We start from the raw sequence: 14,990 nt of genomic DNA, 5'->3' as shown, positions 1-14,990 counted from the left end.
AGCTGTCTCCTTGAGTTGCAGGTGAGTCGAACTGTTTGTTCTCTGGGCTCCACTGACTACAGCTCCTCAGAAACTGGGCTCACAAGCAGACATGTAAAGGTAGGAGCCTTAATCTCAGACTGAATCTCACTTGCATTGACATGTAGTAAACAATTAAATGAGTTTGGATGCGTCCCTGCTGTAACCCAACTGAGTTACCACAAAGAGTGAGGTGACTCCTAGTCCTCGAATGTCGAGGGAATGGGGATCCGTACTTGTGAGGTGGTAACGTTTTCAGCACAACAAAAGCCTCCCCTCGGCTACGCTGGCTTTCTTTGAGTGAAGTGCAAGCCCCATGAAATGACTTACTTGAAAGAGAGATTAGTTCTGCACAGTGATTAGTTTAGCTTTTCATTTAGTTGCAGAATTAGAATGTGGCTTATGCTGAACAGCTTTTCAGTTAAAGAAAGGCCTCTCCTTTCCACCACTCCCCAAAGGGCATTTACATTTCCTGGTGATGTAAATGTAGGGCCCAACTCTAGGCTCCTCTCTGCTTATGCCCATAATGCATACCACCATGTGTAGGACATATGGCAGGACAACATAAACTTGTACCTTGGAAAAAACAAACTTCGCCTCTTCAAGTCACTCTTTAGCCTTTTACCATAAATGCCTGTGTGGGTAAGAGGGAGTTAAAAAGAAATCTGAAACATGCTAATTAGGGTACCAGCCACAGGCAGCCTGCACAACCCAGAAGCAACAGCCTGTAGCAAAACATATTTAGTGAAGTGTCCCAAATCCCCTTGATTTCTATAGGATTAGCATTAAGGCCAGTGTGAGGCTTTTACATGGAGAAAGCTAGGTCTTCAGCAAATGAGGCATCTGGATTTGATAATTTTGTTACTGGCAAAACCTCTCAGAAATGAGCAACATGTTGTAAAACAGAGGGCTGATCAGTCCACTTTCTGGCAGTACGGCCAATGCTTCCAACTCCTACTTAAATAATGGGAGTCAGGGTTCACTACTCCAGTTAGGACAAAACTTATAGGAGCCACCTTTAAATTCCCAGCATTATGAAATACCTTTTCTTTACTGTGTTTCTGTTCTGCAAGACAACTACAGGGCACTAGTTAGGCTACAAGATACAGGAAAGTGTCCATGCGTCCCCACAACTATAATCCAAGCGTAGCCTTGGTTGAGCTGGAGTAATGTATTGAACTGGCACACAACTCCAAGAAACTTGCAGTTTCAACAGGGGGAAAAAAAAAAACCTTACAAGTGTTCACTGGAAATTCAAAGTTAAAGAAATATGAGCATCATCCAAGCTGCATGTAAGTGTGTGGTAATAAAAGCCATTTTAATAGAACTGAAGTCCATGAGCTGGAACTGAGAAACATCAATCCATCAAATGCCTGAAAAGCACAATGCAGTGGGCTGTACTGCTAGCCCCTATCCACTCAAGTGATTAAAGGAGCTGCCTACCTCAGCACACTGCTGGTTTGAACCCTCTCTGAGCAACTTCCCTATAGAGTCAAGCAACTGGATTATATTGCTTTATAGTCTGGCAGTGCAAGTATGATCACTCCCCAGCCTGAGCTGTGGGGAATGTAGGTTACTTTACTTAACTTTTGGTCTGGTTTTTGAGAGGTGTGCAGCCTCCGATGCAGCTAGGTTATATAACAAGGCAATCTTTCCACAGGCTCAGACCTGCATGTTTTGGGAAATGAGGGTAGGAGACTTGTTCTGCAGCATTTGTTCTTGTTTGGCTGCTTTCTGACAGAGAAGTTATTAAACGCTCTGCTTCTGTGGGCGAAAAGGAGTTTGCCAGAATAAGGTCAAGGCAGAAGCTAATGGACTGAAAAGTTACACTATAGTGACAAGCAAGGAACAGAGAATCTAATGGTATTAGTGTCTTAAGCCACTGATGTTTTGCAGCTGGATGTTCCTCTGAAAAAGACTTTCCCTTGGATTTTGAGCCCACTCTAAAAGTAAGGATGTTTCTTTGTAATACTACACTTCAGAGCTCATGTTCTGCAGCCTACCACAAACACTACGTTGTTTTAGGATATGACATGGTAAAAACATGCCAACAACTGTTCCTGTATGAGGCCCATAGAACATCTCCACTGAGCCATGGAAAACTGGGATTTGACACAGTGCTGGATCTTTTCCTCACTTTCAGTGATTGAAGTGCAGCAAGAGGCTAAAACTGTATCAAATAATGCTTTTCTAGAAAAACAATACTTGGGCAGTTGCTGTAGCTGGCATGGGGAAGTTCAGCAGTTAGTTACCACCACGAATGAAGCAGAGATCCATGCTATGAAAACAAACCCCAGCCCCCAGCTCTCCTCGTATACCACAGCTGCTGTATAGCCAGAGCAACATGCTTGCATCCAACACATTTTCAGTACCATTACCAGCTCACACAAGAGAACTTTTAAGGACATTGGCTGCTTGTTCCAAGGCTTTTTGATCTTTGCCTCAGGAAATTTCATCAGCAGAGAAGCAACAAAAGAAATAAGAAATGTGTTTTACTCAACTCGTAGACTGATTTGTTATCTTGGGCACGTCATCTCCCACTAGTGAAATGGATATAGTATTTACTCAGCCTTCAGATACAGAAGGGTGCCAGGTGCACGGCAGCAATGTTACACCTTCAGAGGAACCTGCTCAGGGTTCTTTCCTCCCCACTCATTCTCCTGATCTAGTCAGGACTAGTAGGTACTGATTGGCCAAGTCCCTTCGTTCTCCAGTTTGAATGTGAAGAACTTCAGTAACTCACAGATTGTTATTGTTGGGCAAATTCAGCAAAATGTGTCAAGACTCTTTCTGCTCTCTCCGCTGCAGTGTGAGCGAGCTGCAAAGGTCGAGTCAAAACATTGCCAGTAGGCTAAGGAGAAAGCTCTTATTTGGTTTACATATATGCTCCAATTAACATTGCTTTTTCTTCTGTATTCAGCACATTTCTTCACTACCCCTCACATTATCTTGTCAATCTTCTACTCCCATCAGCATCTATCTTTCCCAGTGTTTTTGGCACCTAATTCTCATTCTTCTGCCACAATCTTTATCTCAATTATGTCATGGCTTTCAAGTTGCAATTCATTTATATCACTACAAAATTTATACCAGGCTCTGAAAACAGACACTTTTTGTCTAATAAAAGATGCAGGGTTTCACCCTGTCCCTTCTTGCTGAAGGGCTGTTTGGCAGCTGGCAGAGTCTGTAACTTATTCCAGTAGCTGGCTGAACGGACCATCTGATGTCACGTAAAGTCACGCAAAGACAGCTTTTAAACATGTCCTGAGGTACTGTCAGTGTCAATTTACTGCACAGAACAATTCAGTTTGTGACTTTGAAACAAAGAACAGAAGCCACAAAAGAATTTAGATTTGTCTTCAGATGAAGAGTCTACATTTGGGCTTTTAGAAAACACCTGAAGTTACTAGCTGTTCAGGTTCTTGTTCTGGCAATAGTAATTGTCTCCAGAGGTAAATCCAGTTGTTTTAATTACATAATTTCCTGAATAAAAAAAAAATTCAAAAATATTGTGGTGATTCTGACACACTGGTTTCCTTCACAAAGCTCTAAAAGGAACCACATCCCTCTAACAAAGCACTACAGCCTCCACTGCTAGCTTTCCTAGACAGAGTTTGCTCTTCTAGATTAAATAAATAGCCTTTGAACTTAATTTTGAAGAGAACCAGGTTTTCATACCCCCCCCCCATTATTGAAAACGGCCAGTAATTGAAAAGAAACATGTCTATCAGCTATGCTTTTAAAATTAAGCTACAACTGAGTGTTATTCCAGCAAACATGCTTATTAGGAAAAAAGTAAATGGGAAAATAATCCTCAGGAAAATTCTCAAGCCAGTTTGTCTCTGAAGAGTAAAGCAAAAGCAAGTTTTATTAGCAAGGCCTCCAACAAGAAAGTTTAACCTGCACAGCAGCTGTGTTAAAGAACACAGAGCAACTATGACTGAGCAGTAAAGGGTAACAGATGAATTCATCATCCCTGCAGAAGAGGTGGTTTTGTTTGTTTGGGGATTTTTGACACCTGCATGATTTGCAACCTCAAGTCCACAGCCCCACAAAGGGGGCCAAAAAGATGCAAAAACTAAGCAAACAGATCTATCCTCAGTCAATAGCCTCAAAACAGAGATTGAAACCACTGTTCAGAGACCATCACAGACCTAAAAAGACAATGAGGTTGGTGTCTGTTTTTATCATAACCCAGCACACGGGGCGATGGAGGAGGAGGAGGAGGAAGATTTACCTTTACCTTTCACACAAGCTCTAGACTGTGTTTCAGAACAATCTGTACCCTGGCTACTTACCAATTCAGCTAATAGGACACAAACATGAACCTCTTTTCCAGCTGACCCCCGATTCAGACAATTCATGGTTTTGATATTCTGAGTGCAAGGAAAAACTAAAAGGAAGCTGTTCGCTGGTGGTACAGTCCCATGCTGAAGACCTCAGTTGTAGGAAGGTTAAGATTTAAGCAAGCTGTATATGAAACTCCCCAGATCTGGGCATGAGCATTATATACTCTACAAGTAACAGGTTCAGGGTTTTTTTTTATTCATGCTTTTAGAAAGAAATTTTAAATCTACTGATCTGTACTGATCATTTTATGATGTACAACCTTTGGGACAAGCCTCAGATAGCTGAGAAGAGGAAAGTTCCACTTGTGTCAAATCTCCCTGTGATGAAAACTAGTGTCTAATTGTAGATGATGGTCTCAGCAAACTGTTCAAAGCTTCTCCGGCATTATGTTCTGCTGGAAGGGTAGGGAAGATACCTAAATAACTTTGGGGGGCATATTTATGCTTCTTGCTCAGTTATAAACAGTACAAGTTTATTGCCATGAATATTTTGAAAAACTAGAAGATCATGAAATATCACATTAAGTAAGGAATCCATCATTATAGAGGAACTAAGGCCGTCTACTACAGCACCAGCAGGAAGATGTTGTATAGATCACGTCATTCACAGATTCAGTGCTGCACTTCCTGTAATACAATATGCACGTATGAAATACATTTGGTATTTTATTAAGTAAACAAAGCAATTATCAGTGCACATTTTAAGCAGCAAAAGGAAAAGAAGCACCTCAGACTTTCATACCGTAACAAAAGTTCTGTGGAAGCTGCATTTTATTTGAAAATCCACCCATTTTTGCTAACATACATTTTAATATTTTAAACAAAAATAGAATCTGCAGAGACAATGCAGCAAGTATGCTTAATTCATGTACAGAATTGCTTTCATATCATTGACTATCCTTCTGAAGGCCCCACTCCACCCAAAAGTTATGATGTATTTACACAGAGCACCGATCAACAGTGCTACTTTAATTCTTCGTTAACTAAATACCCACTAGACATATGTAAGGAAGCTTCTTCCCCTTTTTTACTTTGAAAGGTACAGGATCATAAACATGGCACTAGCCAAACGAAAAGGCTTTCCCCACCCAACACACAACACCTCAGGTTTTTTACAGAAAAGAAGGAAAGTCTTAAAGTGAAAGCAATTCCTCACATTCATTTTGGAAAGGCCTTATAATGTCAAATGTAAAAATAATGACATGCCAAGCACAAAGCAATAAAGTTCCTTCCCAATGCACTAATGCTGAATTAAAAATGTAGTGCTTCTTCTAGTCAGTTAACTGTTCCCTTGCAAAATCCTAGGCACAGAATTGACTATAAGGATTAATGCATTTTACAGCTCTTCCCTAATTCCCATATATACTGAGAATTCATTAGATTCAGACCTTTAAAATATTTAGTGCTCTGTATGTCAGCTGAAAAGCATTCTGAATCAGATTCATTCTTTGTGGATAAAAATCAGACATACTGTATACATCCATACTCATTTTTATAAGGAGGTTTTTTGATACAATATTAATGTTAAATTGATAATCATAAATAAATACAAACAATAATACATAAGGAATGTCTACTGCAAACTGAATATATAATTTTTAAAAAAAGTTAATTTCCATTACTGCTGTGCCTACATTTGTGAGGACTGAAGAAAAGGTAACTGCAGAATTAAGAGTTAGGATTTGACCCTCCCCTGCCCAAAGTCTTGTTTCGAGTTACGGTAAAGGACACACCTCCATTCCAGACAGCATTTCCAAACACCAATCTCAATTTCCAGAATAAAGGCTTCTCTTCGTATGTTACCAATTATGGATATTATTAGAAGCTGAAAGTATTGACGTGTTAGTCACCAGGAAAAAAGTAGATCTTAGTCTTAATTCATGGCAATTCTTGGCTTTGTATTGTATATTGATGTTTTCTTATGGAGTTGTCCCAGGTTCCTTCATTGGTCTTCATCATTTCACTGCATCACTTAATGGAAGAGGAGAGTTTGAGAGACTGAAGTTCATTTTTTCCTGGAAGTGGGGGTTTACATCTTTTTGGAAACGTTCCTTTCTCTTCCATCTAACACAGTTACATAAACTGAATCTGGAAAGATTAAAAACCCTCATGTTAACATCCAACAGAAGAAGGACTTCACTAAAAACCTGTGCTTTCTCCAAAAGTTTCCGTTCTTCAAATGCCCAAACTACCCCAAGATCTGAAGTTTTGAACAGAAATAAAAATTTTACCAGGGCCAGAAAACAACCAAAACCCATCAGGATGTTTTTCCAACTACACCAGCCTTTGGAACATCTCTTTCCATTAAGCTGGCTTATCCAACAATAAAAAGACCCTACTTATCCATGCAATATTGTCACCAGTGGCAGCATACATCATTATGAAGAAAACTCACGGTCATTTTTCATGCTGAACCAGAGGAAGTGCACAAAGAAAAGCAGATGCTGTGTGCAATAAAGCCTACTCTTTCTTTACGCTAGGTGTTCTTGAATTTTTTCATGTTTTCACTCATTTTAGTATTCAATTCCCACCTGCCCCTGATTGATGAAAAAGAACAGAATTCCAGTGCACATCTGTACCAAAATTTAACCCTCGCACACATGAAATGAGTACCTCCTTCTGCATAAAGTGAACTCTTTGGTCAAGCAATCTGGTGAAGTGCACCAGCAGTCAGGTGTTTGCTGCTAACCAGGAACCCTGAACATTTTCCCGACGAAACGGTAAATACCAGGTAGTACCAGTTCCTTCTCCCTAACTGCAGCAAGTACCACGTGTGCTGGCTCTTGCGGTTCAGAAGGGAACTATCAAACTTTATTTCGAATGGGCTTGATCGGGCCTTTAAACCGCTGCAGATAAGTATACCGAGTTTCCAAGTCACTTCCACAATGCTTCCAACTCAACATGACTTGTTTTTATTTTCTTCAGAAACAGTTCTAGTCATGTTAATAAAACTTGAATTAGAACTTTAATTTTGTTCTGTATCACAAAAACCAGCATCTCCCCAGAATAATGGACAATACCTAAGTTGTTCTACAAGAAATCCTGGAGAGAGAGCTCTGCAAAGGGATCCTTTCCTGAGGCTCTGTGAGGACTCTGACTGGAAGGGCTGGATGCTGCAGACAGCTAGTAGGAAAGACGACAGAGAAAGGGAAAGAAAAAGAAAAAAAGGTCTCAGAATGACAGAATATGAAAGCTGAACGTGTAATGAAAGGACAAGGGGAGGTTAAGAGGCAAACTTGGCAGAAATCAACTATTAAAACAAGGTGTTTGGTCATATGGAAAACGGAAAGCCTCTTCAATGGTTGGTGTAATGCAGAAACAAGCTGGACATGACCCTCCAGAAAGGAAACTTCAGTTGGCATTTGCCAAATAAGCAGATAACCTCACACTTTCACAGCGGCTTTCTTCAAAAGATGATACAAAACATGAAGCCTGACACTCCCGTGAAACAGGTTAGCACTCTCCCCGCTTTACTGGCAAAACTATGTACTGGCAGGGAGAGACGGGACTGGGGGTCTGGCCAGAGCATGGTGGCTTGCCAGGTGCCTTCTCCAGAAGAAACAGCTCTCAGCATCTTTTCCTCTCAAAATAGCATGTGTATAAAAAGAAGCTGGAGAGCAGACAACAGATAATTGTCACGTTGGGGCCTAAAAGGAGAACATGGGATACATTCTGGGGCTAGAAAAAAAATACAATAGATGAGAGTTTGTTAACTGCTGCCATTTTAGGTGAGAACTGAAGACTGAGACCAGTAGTCTATACTATCTACACTAACAAAAATCACGTCCTATAGCCATGTATTTAAAGCACCACACGACAAATCCAGCCATATAAAGCACATAATTTACAAGTAGCTAATATTGGCATTCCAGCTGCTGCTGCTGGAAGGCACCAATAATCTGCAGGCTGTAATTGCAGGATTATCTGCTATTGGTTGATTGATTTTTTTTTTAGCTGTTTTCCTTCTTTGTTAGTGCTTTCCCAGTTATAAATGGTGCTTTATTAAATTCTATTTGCCTTCCCTCCTCGTAGAACTTGCATGTTTTTGCAGTTACAAGTAAAAGTCAGCTTTCTCCATTTCAGGTTCCATCACTTTTAACAATTTACTTGTAATTGAGTCACTAATCGCCACTGCATACTTGCACTTCATACCCATTGCACAAAAATGTATGAAGACGTATTTCCTTTGGAAATACCAAATGCCTGCCAACCTACGCATGACAGGGAACATGCTTATGGGAACTGCTTGCAAAAGTGCCCAGAGTGTAAATATTGCCATTGCAAATTTAAGTTTTTCACATTAATGTCTATCTCAGAAACCACATGAGGAGAAGGAGTTCTTTCAGGATCAGTCCCCTCTGTCTGGGTTGGAATCTTTATCTCCCTCCCAAAGCCGCACTCCCAATGGGGCACTCGAATCCAGTCCCCATAAACAGATTATGGGAGAGTCATGAGACAGAATGGGAAGTGCTTGAGAAGCAGTTTCAGGATGTCAGAAGTTCCCCTTTTAAACTCGGTTCTTCCCTTTGGAAAGCTGTAGCTCAACACACCCCACCACTCTCCAGGATTTGAGCCAGACTAATGATAAAGTCCAACAGTCATAACTTCAGCAAGGCACGCCTGCTGCGACTTGATTTCATGAGACATTCTTCCTCTTCACGGTCAAATGGCTTGAAGTCACATATTAAAAGTCCGGTGAAATTGAGTTGGCAAATCTCCAATTGATATCAAGTCCAAAGTAATGTCCCAGTTTGAAAGCAGTGTGGAAGACTGGTAGGTTTAGAGCTCTGTCATTTGTGCGACCTCAGCATGTAACCAGAAAGAGTGGTGAAATTTCAGAAAGCCTGTTCAGGTTAAATACTGGGAAAAAACTTGATGATGATGCTTCCTAGATGCCCCAGACAAATTCAAACAAGACACAGTCCCTTACAGTAAATATGTATTTTAATGAGATTCCTCTAATTATTAAAAAGGAGGCCTAAAAAAAAATGTGGAAAGTACAGTTAGACAGTTTCCTACATTGCATCTACCCAGAATACTGCTTATAAATATACCTGAAAACCAGAACCTACCTTAGCAGTTTCTAAGGAGAAGCACTTAAAACAGCAGCGCTGGCCATCAGTTTCTCTAGCGCTAATAACATCTAGAACTGTGGATTTAGCCTCCTCACTGCCCAGCGCTTGCATGATCTGAAATGCAGCGTACTGTGCTGGATCAGACCCAAAGCTCAGTCTCACCTCCAACAGCAGTTGTCACTTCTTACTGCTTCCAACAAAGACAAAAACTCCCCAGAGTCACAGTAACACAGAAGAACCCATCCGTAAGCGAGTGCTGTGCTCATTCCCATCCTTAGCTTAATACTGATTTCTCATTAAACAAGTCTGTCAAGCTGGTTTAGCATATATTTTAGGATTAATATGCCAAAAGGAACACCTGTAAAGTCTACTTTCTGGCATAAGTCTGTCCTGAACTTCATACCCTGTTCTTCCAGTTTCGAAAAAAGAAAACCAAACCAAAAATCAAAACAAAACCACAGTCAAAAAAACCCCCACAAAACCAACTTACTCATTTACACATTTACCTATCCTTTACCATCACCAGGCGATCACTCCTACTACTTTTTCTGTACAATTCAGTGACGTTAACAACCGCACTGTTACAATTCACACAGATGCTAGCAGTAGGCTGAGTAATTTCTTTATTCTATTTTAAATCGTAAAATTTTTGCTACCCAGCTGCTTCCCCTCCTAAGGCTGTGTCATTTTTGGGGTAATCAGGCCAGAATACGTAACACTTAAAAGGCATACCACTGATTTGTCAGTATTGTACCATTTTGTATTAGCCAACACGATAACGTTTTTGGTGGTGGTGAACATTCAAGCGCTGCTGTTGTGCATTACAACACTCAGGTCTTACAATGGGTAGTTTTATTCCAGTTAACCGTGCATCATTCGGATCTGGCTTGTCTGAAATATTCTGCATTTGCTGTACTGCATCACGTCTGCCATCACCCTGGCTACTCTTTAACCTTGTTTGGACCATTGATTCAGCCTGTCCCTTCCTCATACACACACACACACACTCTTCCCCCCCCAGGTAAAATTTAATCACACAAGACTGACCACTCTCACTGTTCTGGGTAGCACGATATAACATTTTGCAGTGAGGAAAGCCTGCTATTTTATCATGATGAAAACTATTACTTTCTTTCTCAAGGAAGAAATACTGACCATAACGCAAGGTAAGCAATTTCCAACAAAAGCAGACACTAGTTTCTTTTAAAACTACAAGTATCTTCTACACCTAGAAAAGAAGCAACTGTTCTAGTTTCATTCGCAATTGTTTCAAATTATTTTGCCCTTAAAAAAACCAAACTACCCTTGCTTTTGATAGCAATTAGAAATAAAGTTGCGTGCATGTAAACAGAACACTTGAAACAGAAGCAAAATAGGTATGTCTAGAGGTAGGAAAAGTATATTTAAGACAAATCCTTAAGAGTATCAAGTTAGGAACACCAGTTTAAATTATAAAGAAACTGGAGAACATTGGGATGCCTATTTTACCAGTCAGTGTGCGAAGTAGGAGGAGTTCCCACCACACTACAACTTGGCAGTATAATTCTTCAGCAACAACTTCATATCTGTCATTATGCTTTTAAGTACCTTCAAATTTCTTTAACTGCAGACAGCAACCAAGATCTATCGGCAGACTAGAGGTAAGTGATAGAATTTGGTGCTTTAAACATAAACATGAAAAACAACTTAGTTTTTGGCAGTGATGACACCATGGACAAAACCTGTATCAATGTAATGGTGTTTAGAGTGATCCACCTGGGCTGTAGGCAGTTTGAATTGTGTGCCTTTCAGATAACCCTTATTCATTCTTTAAGATTTGTTAACTTACCCCATGAGCACACATTTTTATTTCTTTATTTTCCTCTTTCTATTTCTGGCACAACAGGAGTATTAACTAAACCTAAACAGACAGCTCTCAGAACCTCAAGACTAAGTATAAAGTAAATTTAGTGTAATAATACCGTAATTCCCCTCCGTGGCTACACGTTAGTAAATGCCATCTCTGCCGTACACGGGGAAGCAGATCCCACATGCAGCTTTTGTTTCATTTAAGTTGCTTTATTGATGCCAGACTTCTGAAAATTCAACACCTGCAAGCAACACAGACTGTGTGTCTTGGGGAAAATCCTTCCTGGTCACACAGCAAATGCCAGTTCAAAGGGTGTGTTTTCTTTCAAATTAATTCTCACAGGAGCCAAACATGTCAGATAAGCACAATAAATACAGCTCTACACACCTCACTTGTGACTAATTCCGCTTTCTCCTGTTATGACAGCCAGCTGGGATTCAACCTAGACCAAGCCCTGCAATGTCAAACAAAGCAGAAAGGCTCGCCTAGACATTCAGACCTACCTACCTGTTTATAACTGAATTAGGCAGGTAGACAGATTTATTTATTTTTTTTAAAAGGGACATTTCAAAATTGATGTTTTGGTAATTGCAGAAAAAACCTTTTATCCTTGGGGATCCTTTAACTTGTTCTCTATTTAAGAAGTGTCATAAACACATTTTTTCCCCCTTGAAACAGCATAAAACCCATGTGCAAGATACCAAATCACTTGCCTTACGTGACAGTGAATGTGCAAAGCAGCTCTGAGAAGTCCAGGAGAAAGTCAACTGAAAACTGCATTTCTAGCCAAAGAAATCTAACAGCATCTCTTTCAGATAAAGCCTTTAAAACAAAAATTTAAAAGGTCTATCCACAAGGCTCTATTTTAAGGAAGACGATGGACAGACTGCCCACTGGCAGCACACAGCATAGCCTCTCTTGTTAAAGGATCAGATTCAAGCACTGGAGAAGGTTTGAGGGTCTTTTCCCTTCCAACCTACTGCTGGATTCTTTTCTCTCCACACTCTAGTCCCAAACCCAAACACATACACCAACGTATACCTAAATGAAGTTATACACGCATGTTTTTAAACAAGTCACCTGCAAAGACAAAGCTCTTTATAGTAAGATCAAGACACAGTCCCAATATATTACATGTTTCTAATAGAGCCATGATGTACAGCGTCAACTCTGACAAAGACACATTTGACTAGTAAGTAAAAATACGGTGTTAATGCTGGGGTTCCAATCTGCCAACTAAACTTGGCTCTGCCTCTGACTACAGTTTACAAACACAGTCTTAGTGATCTCAATATTTTCTGAAAATAGTTTGAAGGTGTTCAATGTTGTCCATCCCCCCTCCCTCCTATTGTTTTTTAATGTTTTTCCTACTGAAAAAAAACCCCGTATCTTCAGATGGCTATTGGGTTAAAAAAGTGAGTTCAGATAGGAACTTCCCAGTGATAGAAGTCTGCAAAACAAACAATAAAAGGTTCATATTTAACTCCAGTATTGATAAAGTCAGGTCTTCATGTTCATCAGAGTAACCCTTCAGCACACTGTTATTCCAGTACGTTAGGTAATGAACACAACATATCACAAGAAGTAGAAAAGCAGGCAATTTAAACACTCCATTTGACATAACACCTTACTTAACAGGGAAAGGCCAGATAGACTTGTATAGCTATTATGTTCACTATGCTGTGAATACTGTCTTCCGCAAAAACACGGAGGAATACAAAGACCTTTGGAGAACACAATGGCTAAAACTAGAGGAAGGTGCCATGTGCCTCCCACCGAGTGGTCAGTGCTAACAACCAGGTGTTGGGTTGAAGTTTCACCAGGTTTGACACCATATTCTTTTCAAACCCATCTATAACATTCATAGACTTAAAAGGCTACATACACCCTGTTTGTCCCCTGCAAAATGCTGTCATATAAGCATGCAGTTTACACTTAAAAAAAAAGTTTACAGCTACTGCCAGCCTTGGTTACTTTATAATCTAATACTGTTAAGTGTAACAGGGCAAAGAACAGTGCGACATACACTTAGGAAAAAGCTGTAATAGCGCAATCTCACAAAGCCACACTCGGGGATAAAGCACCAGAGAACACGAACTTTGGGAAAGAAGCCCCTCTTCAGCAAACAGCACAGACATTAGCTGTTCTTATCCTTTCACTAAAGTGTTGAGGATCGTCTCAGACACACTCCCAGAAAAAAACAATGCCTTAAAACACTTTCCTCTTTGCTTCTGTAAAACAAACTTGATGCTGCCAACCTGGATATAAGAAGCTATGAAGCAATCCTTACATGAACTACTGCGCTTGTGCAACACATTTGTCCAACACAAGAAAATATTAAAATACTTTTAAAGAAACTGACTCAGCTGTGATTTGTTCCTAACACCAATGATTTTGAATATACACACCTGTGCTCCCGGTACAGGGCCAAAAGGGTTTGGTGGTCTCATGACTGGCTGACTGTATATTAAAGTTGGCTGTGTCATTACTGGTATGCCTCCCATCTGTGATGGCTAAAAAAATCCAGACAACATCAAATCACATATAGCATTAATACATTGCAAGTATTTAAGGAGAGAAAAGAAAGTGGCAAATGGGTGAAAAGTCTTGGTCTTATTTGATAAATGCAGTCATACAAGGTCTTTCTACAATATTGTGCAAATAAAGGTTACTACAAAGGAACATTAGAGTCTTTTCAAGGAATACTCTCAATAACAACTGAGCCCATTTAATCTCTTGCTGCAAAGATGTGAAACACTAAAATGCTTGTTTAAGCACAAGCATTTGTGCTGGTCCTCTTGCTTCCAAAACTGAGGTCTGACAACACTTCCCTGTCTGCCTTTGAAAGCACAAGAACAGTTTTACAGATATCAACGCAGAGCTGACAGAGTTCAATAAAAACTGAAAACTGAGAACTGTACGTACAGCTAATGTTAAGTCATTATGCAATCAAAGTCTAAAGTGTTACTGACACTCTGGCTGAGCCAAATTAAGAGTTTAACGTATATTAATGGTCTTAGAAGCCAGGTTTTATTTGCTTTACATAGATGCCCACTCTGGCGCTGCTTTTGGCACTCCTCTCAGGCTTGCGTTGATACCCAGCAGCAGCCCCACTAAAGCAATCCCCACTCCAAGCAGCTTTTCCTTGACTAATCCTGGTACTCCTCCTATCGTGCCAACCAGCTGTCTGGACAATCCCATGGTGAACCCGTTCAAGAAACTGACCCTGATGAAAACACCCTACAAAAAAGTAAGTTAAAAACAACTGCTGGCACAACGAAGGCACAGGAACCAGCAGCCAGGGAGCACAAAGCAACTAACGAAACTGCCCGTCCCAGTATGCCCTCACCAAGGGAAAAGCCTGCTACTAGACGGCCGCTTAGAAATGGCCACGCTCAGAACTATGGTACCTACTACTGCTTTTAGGAAAAATGAAACACAAGGCTTGTAAAATGGGTCAACATTTCAGAGATCCCTAGCAGAAAATGTCCTGAGTAAAGTCTGAATGAGCCAGGACAGTTTTCAGGCTGTGTTATAAAGCCTGCTGGTCATCCTGTAATGGCCCATCTCACCCATCTGCTGAGACGTTGCACGCTTTTGAACAAGTAACAGCAACTCCGGATAACAGAGCTGTGGCTCCTATTAATTCCAGTTTCCATTTCACATTGGCATTTAAACCCCATAATGAAAGTTGCTTTA

General features: G+C 40.4%; 1 protein-coding gene across 10 annotated transcripts in view; it reads right to left on the bottom strand.

The window, feature by feature from the left end:
- Positions 1-5,015: 5,015 nt before the first annotated feature.
- Positions 5,016-14,990, bottom strand: part of PICALM (phosphatidylinositol binding clathrin assembly protein) — a 69,564-nt gene continuing 59,589 nt past the window's right edge. For 7 of the 10 annotated variants that reach the window (XM_052813004.1, XM_052813005.1, XM_052813009.1 and 4 more), the window contains 3 exons: positions 13,700-13,804; positions 7,388-7,490; positions 5,016-6,455 (listed from right to left, as the gene is read on the bottom strand). In XM_052813004.1, the coding sequence (XP_052668964.1) occupies positions 7,398-7,490; positions 13,700-13,804 (198 nt within the window). In that variant the 3' untranslated portion in view covers positions 5,016-6,455; positions 7,388-7,397. The remainder of the gene's footprint in view (positions 6,456-7,387; positions 7,491-13,699; positions 13,805-14,990) is intronic. The other 3 variants (XM_052813007.1, XM_052813008.1, XM_052813012.1) reach the window with 2 other exon arrangements.

Source organism: Harpia harpyja, chromosome 17, assembly GCF_026419915.1.
Source record: "Harpia harpyja isolate bHarHar1 chromosome 17, bHarHar1 primary haplotype, whole genome shotgun sequence".
NCBI lineage: Eukaryota > Metazoa > Chordata > Aves > Accipitriformes > Accipitridae > Harpia > Harpia harpyja.
Note: the sequence above shows the minus strand (reverse complement) of the source record. Positions and strands in the feature narration are given on the sequence as shown.